At 34.6% G+C, this 6,635-nt stretch overlaps 1 protein-coding gene across 16 annotated transcripts in view; it reads left to right on the top strand.

Annotated features, from left to right (window-relative positions):
- Positions 1–4,993, top strand: part of pcbp3 (poly(rC) binding protein 3) — an 84,114-nt gene extending 79,121 nt beyond the window's left edge. For 12 of the 16 annotated variants that reach the window (XM_046844021.1, XM_046844014.1, XM_046843992.1 and 9 more), the window contains one exon: positions 1,025–4,993. In XM_046844021.1, the coding sequence (XP_046699977.1) occupies positions 1,025–1,079 (55 nt within the window). In that variant the 3' untranslated portion in view covers positions 1,080–4,993. The remainder of the gene's footprint in view (positions 1–1,024) is intronic. The other 4 variants (XM_046844038.1, XM_046844030.1, XM_046844010.1 and 1 more) reach the window with 1 other exon arrangement.
- The last annotated feature ends 1,642 nt before the right edge of the window (positions 4,994–6,635 follow it).

The raw sequence follows: 6,635 nt of genomic DNA, 5'->3' as shown, positions 1-6,635 counted from the left end.
GCAGTTCGAGTGAATTCCATGCACAGGAGGATTAAGGACACAGTTCTTACATTTTCACTTATGGTGTACTCACTTTTGTTGCCAGCTATTTTTACATAAATGGCTGTATGTTGAGATTTTTACAGAGGACAGTAAATCTGTACTGCTATACAAGCTGCACATTGACTACTGTACTCTATTCTGCACAGTGACTACTCTAAATGTGAGAGGTGTACTCACTTTTGTAAGATATTCTGTGTGTGTGTGTGTATATATATATATATATATATATATATATATATATATATATATATATATATATATATATATATACAGTACAGACTAAAAGTTTGGACACATCTTCTCATCCAAAGAGTTTTCTTTATTTTCATGACTATGAAAATTGTAGATTCACACTGAAGGCATCAAAACTATGAATTAACACATGTGGAATTATATATGGAATTATATACATAACAAAAAAGTGTGAAACAACTGAAAAATGTCATATTGTAGGTTCTTCAATGTAGCCACCTTTTGCTTTGATTACTGCTTTGCACACTCTTGACATTCTCTTGATGAGCTTCAAGAGGTAGTCACCTGAAATGGTCTTCCAACAGTCTTAAAGGAGTTCCTCGAGAGATGCTTGGCACTTGTTGGCCCTTTTGCCTTCACTCTGCGGTCCAGCTCACCCCTAAACCATCTTGATTGGGTTCAGGTCCGGCGACTGTGGAGGCCAGGTCATCTGGCGCAGCACCCCATCACTCTCCTTCTTGGTCAAATAGCCCTTGATGCCTTTAGTGTGACTCTACAATTTTCATAGTCATGAAATTAAAGAAAACTCTTTGAATGAGAAGGTGTGTCCAAACTTTTGGTCTGTACTGTATATATATATATATATATATATATATATATATATATATATATATATATATATATATATATATATATATATATATATATATATATATTAGACAAAAGGCCTTGCAGCTCTGTAGCAGGGGATAAACTAATGGATATTGCTTTCCCATAATTCCGCTGACAGGTTCAGAGATGTGGCAGCCATGTGGATTGACCCCTCTTCAATGACTACATCCTGAAGCCCCAAATCTGCTCTCATTATCTGAAGTGAACAGCAGCCATTTTTCCCCATTAACCATTATGTACCAAACTTCCTTACATGCCCCAACTTCTACCTGTAGATTAATCTTGTATACAGAATGCTGTTACAGAATAGGGACATCCTGTGCTATGTAGTGTCTTAATAGTGTTTCAGCATGCTGAATGATTCTTCTGGATTGCCATGTATTATTTTTTTTTTCTGGTTTATAGTTTAGTTAAATTTGATGGAAACCATGAACTGCCCCACCCCTTACCCAATGGCGTCTTTTTTCTCTCTCTTAGGTACTATATCTTGATTTTAAGATTGATTATTGTTATCTTCAGCTTTCTCATTATTTCAAGATGTATCTTTATTCCAGTTTTACATTTTGTGATTTTAGGAGATTATGTTATACTAAAGGCACTACATAAAAGCATAATAACAATAATAACAATTTAAAAATGTTCTAGGATCTTGCTATAAATAAAAATGAATAAAAATAATTAAAATATCTCTAAATAATGACCTTTATTTTCAGATGTTAAATAGTAATAATGAGTTTAAATAACATTTATTGAGGTAATTAGTCACAACAAATACATTGCATTTCATTTCTTTTTACTTGCTGCAGTTCAGGACTACTAAAACTGAATGAGTTATGTTGTATAAAAATGATAAAGAGAGAAAGAGAAATAAAATGTGAACAGGATTTAGTGCGATGTGTTGCTAATCAAGGCCTGAGTAAAATTGATTCCCCTTTTGTAGGTTTGATATTTGATTGCTTGCCCTTACATTGACTACATTGTACATTGGCTGTCATTTTAATTTGATTTTTATTCAAAATGTTTTTTTTGTCAGTGCAAAAGAAATTGATTATATATTTCAGTTTAGCCATGTGCTTCACCCGTTTTCTTCCTAAGTGCACCAATGAATACAAATGCATGACTATTGAACAGTTAACAAAATTGAGAACTAGAGCGAGCAAGAGAGTTGTTACTACTAAAGTTTAATTTAAATTATTTTCATTTTCTCTACTTTTCTGTCTTTCCCCACCAACCCTGTCCCCTCCTTGTCCCACCTTTCCTGACTGTTTTAGGCTGACATCTGAAGTCACTGGAATGGGCACTCTCTAATTTCTACCCATCATCCTTCACTGCATCACATGACCCTTGAGCCAGTGGCATTAAACCTTGGTTATGATTTTTTTGGTTCCTCCTCCTCTGTACTAGTTTTCCCTGAATTTTTAATTATTATAGTGATTTTAGATTCTATAATCTGTCTATTTAAAATTGACAGTTTAGTGTTGTTCCTCCTGCTCCTGCATTATCTCAATGCGCCCATTTTTTGTTGTTGTTTGTTTGTTTGTTTGTTTGTATGTATGTTTTTGGTCCTAACCTCTTAATTTTAAAGGACACTACTTTTTTGACACTCTAGTACCTTCCATGTTACCATGTATTTTCACTGTGAGTCATTAATGTTATGTTTTTTTTTTATTTTCAATCCATATTCTGCTGTGCTGCTGGATCTGCACCGCTGGTTTCAAAATTAACATATTTCAAAATAAAGTAGTAGTCTATAGCTCACAAGGGCTCAGACTTTCACCTCACACACCAGCTAAAACCAGGAACACACCTAGAGTTCAACGGGGCTGCTGCCTTTTTTATATAGCTTTCTTTACAACATGACAACACACACATAGCCCCGATTTCTGCATTCACATTCAGAGCTGCTAAAAGATATAAATAAATTCATTCATTCATTCATAAATAACTAGTTAGAGCACACAGGAATTAAATAGACACGAGCGAGTGCAGCTTGTGTCCTTGCTACAATTTAATCACATTAAATATGATCATTGCTCTATAGCATATTGTTATACACAGCCTATATAGTATAATAGTGTACATAACCTAATGGATAACTTAAAAGGAAAAGGTGGACTCAATCTGTAGCCTTTTGAAAGCTTTTTCAAGTCACACAGTCAGCAGCTTAAAAACAGCAAAATGTTTCTCAGATATCCATTGATCATTATGTCCATGATCAGCATCACAATTACAGTATGTGAGGATAGGATTGGGTGAAAAAATTTGGTACAAAATTAGTCTAGTCTAGTGAACCAAAGTATTGTAGCAAAAAAAATCCTTAAACACAATATTAAACACAGACTTTTGTAGACCATTTTTGTATTCAGTACTTCACTGAATACGTTTTGATTCAAATCATTTTGACTCAGTTGTTAACTGACTTCCCATGATTTCCCTGTGTGCGGTCTATATCTCTATTTTCTCTCTTCCTATGGAGTTTCTTTTTTCCATTTGTTTTGGCCCATTTCTTATTGCAATCATCGATGTAAAAACCCTGCAACCTGCAGCTCGGTGCAGCCTCCAGTAATTTTCCTGTGCTACTCTGTGTGTGTAATCTGGAGTTATTTCGAGACCCTGGCAGAGCCAATTGTGTAGCATTTTGCTAAATGTTCAGATCCGTTTGGCCGGTTTTAGCACTGGCCATCAGCTGTTTTTCTAAAAAAAAAAAAACAAAAACAAACAAAGACAATCTGAACCATAGAGCCCTGTCGAGCCTGTCCAGCTCAGAGTTTAAATTTCTTGTGTGCCTCTGAGTCAAATTTAAATATTTGACACTGAGGCTGAGTTGAATGTAATTATTTCATCAACTATTCTTTAAAAGGAGGCTTGTAGTTCTACATAGTTTTTCATTTGTTTTTCCACTAATATGTCCTTAAAATCAGAAGGATCACATTCTGACCTGGATTTCAAGACTCAGATTAAGTGCAGCAAAGTAGATTAGAATTTGTAGACACTTCCCATTGAAAAGTCTTTCAATCTGGGATTAGACTTAATCTGAGTCTGGAAAGAACACTTATGAAACCACATATGTCCATAAATTAAACTGTATTCATGTTTAAAACATTACAAAGGTACTCAAACATCATGTAAAACGGACAATTACACAATTCATTTATATGCAACTGAATGTTATTCCACTACGCAACCTGCTCAGATTTGGTCAGACACAAGTCTGAAGTTTATTCACAAATTACTTTCAGAGGCAAACACACAAAAGTATGCACAGTCTTCTCGAGCCAGTGAGACACTACACAAGATTGAGATGATGTACTATTGTTGCTTTGAATAAGTTAGTCATTTAAATTTCATTATAGTTTAATTAATGTTTTGTCATTGATAAGATATTATTTTATTTAATGTCACATTATATTTTGCACTGAGTTAAAATGTAGGATTTTTTTGTGTTAGATTGTATGTTTCAGCAAGACTGTCTTGTAATATTTATATTGAATGTTCTATTTTCGGGTTATGTTTTGGGTATATAATGTGCTGTGCTTTAGCTCATTATAAAGATATAATATTCTCACATTTTAGTACTTTATTATGATAATAATAACAATAATGATAATAATAAATATTATTAATATTATTACTATTATTATTATTATTACTATTATTATTACTACTACTACTACTACTACATCTATAACACAAATGCAATAAAATGTGTTTCATGATGTATTACATTAGCTATATAGAGTGCCATCATGTTTCTTTTTTTCTCCTTACCATATTGCATGTTCATGTCTTCATTAAAGTCTCTATTTTCATATTACATTTGTGACATCTTTTAACTTAAAACATCAGATCTGTTTCCAATCATTTATTGTCTGTCATACACAGTTTTTGTTGTACTAGAGCAGAAAAAAACAAAAAAAAAACAAGGGCCCTTTTCCTTTTTGTGCTTCTGTAAATTATGCTGTTTGGAGTAATTACTTAGCATTGCATAATTTGCTGCTTGCCGGTCTATATACGTTTAAAAAGATTGAGGTTAAATTACCTTTGAGATGTTTTATAAAAGGAAATAAAAGTTTTGTTTTTCCCTTGATATTGTGTGTGTGTGTATGTGTTTTAAACTAACAATAATATTGTTTTACCAACAAACTATGAGTTCATTGTCTCTAAAAGAACCTATCTAATCTCAAATGTGCTCAAACTGAGATTTAGACTGGAAATATTCTTGGTCTCTTGTGTTAGTGATTAAATCCTTTTGGAATGAAGTAAACTCAATACAGTATTTCTTGTTTACACAAATGCTTGGATTATGATTCTTTACTTAGTTTTAAGCGACATTAGATAAGACATCAGTTGACATGAACATACAATGAACTTCAGCAATTTTAAATGTTAGGTAAAACTCCTGTATAAACCTATATTCATGCCATGAAAATGAAGCCCACAATTCAGAACTGAGGCTAAAAAAAGTTTTAGTAGTCATAGGTTTTTATTAATGCTGAATTTTATCATTTATAATATTAACAAATGCAGCACATTATGTTAATTGAGTAACAAAGTTTTACCTATATAAGACAATTTGTTATCCCATGTCTGTACACTTCGTGCCTTTGCATATGCATTATTAAATATGTATAATAAATATATCTAAGTAGGTTATACTGTATATTATCAGTCGTTTCCTTCCACTAGAGGGCTCTGAATGTTAAATTGTTGGTTAATGAACTCAGTCTTGGCTGTAGTCACACACTAAAACTTCTCCTTCTTTCGGCTTCTCCCATAACTGGTCGCCACAGCGGATCATCCGTCTCCATACCAACCTGTCCTCTACATCTGCCTCTTTTAACCCAACTACCTGCATGTCTTCCCTCACCACATCCATAAACCTCCTCCTTGGCCTTCCACTTTTCCTCCTTCCCTGAGGCTCCATCCTCAGAATTCTCCTACTGATATACCCCATGTCCCTCCCCTGCAAATGTCCAAACCATCTCAATCTCGCCTCCCTCACCATATCTAGCTGGCGCAGTACACAGTGAAATGAAACAACGTTCCTCCTAAACCCTGGTGCTACATAAAACAACATAGAGCTACATCACAGAAAACACCGGGTTAAGGACTAGTGAATGTCCTCGCCACATATAGTACATCGTGTGCAACCTGGTGCAACCGTGTGCAACCTGGTGCAACCGTGTGCAACAGTGCAAAGACAACACAAGTCAGTGCAAGACAATACAAGACAGTGCAAGACAACACAAGACAGTGTAAGACAAATACACAAAACACAAAACAGTGCCGCCAGTAAACCTGTTGTATATTGCACACTGTGGTGTGTAAAAGAGTAAAGTGAACATTGTAATTAACAAAAATGTAAACAAAATGTGAAAAAAAGCAATCCAAAAAAAAGATGTGCAAAAACAGCATGTAAACAGTTTGTAGTAATGAGGTCAATTATTATGAGTGGTGCTGTAGACATGGATGTGTGAAGTAAGTAGGATTGTGAGATTAGTTACACAGTTGTGTGTGTGTGTGTGTGTGTGTGTGCATGAGTTTCAGTACAGTTCTGTGTATCGAGGAGCCTGATGGCTTGAGGGAAGAAACTGTTGCACATTCTGGATGTGGCAGCCCGAATGCTTTGGAACCACTTCCCTGATGGCAGGAGGATAAAGAGTGTGTGTGACAGGTGTGTGGGGTTATCCACAATGCTTTTGGCTTTGCGGATGCAACGTGTGGTGTAA

The sequence above is a fragment of the Silurus meridionalis genome, chromosome 3 (genome assembly GCF_014805685.1).
Source record: "Silurus meridionalis isolate SWU-2019-XX chromosome 3, ASM1480568v1, whole genome shotgun sequence".
Taxonomy (NCBI): domain Eukaryota; kingdom Metazoa; phylum Chordata; class Actinopteri; order Siluriformes; family Siluridae; genus Silurus; species Silurus meridionalis.
The sequence above is the reverse complement of the archived record's forward strand: the minus strand, read 5'-3'. Positions and strand labels throughout refer to the sequence as shown.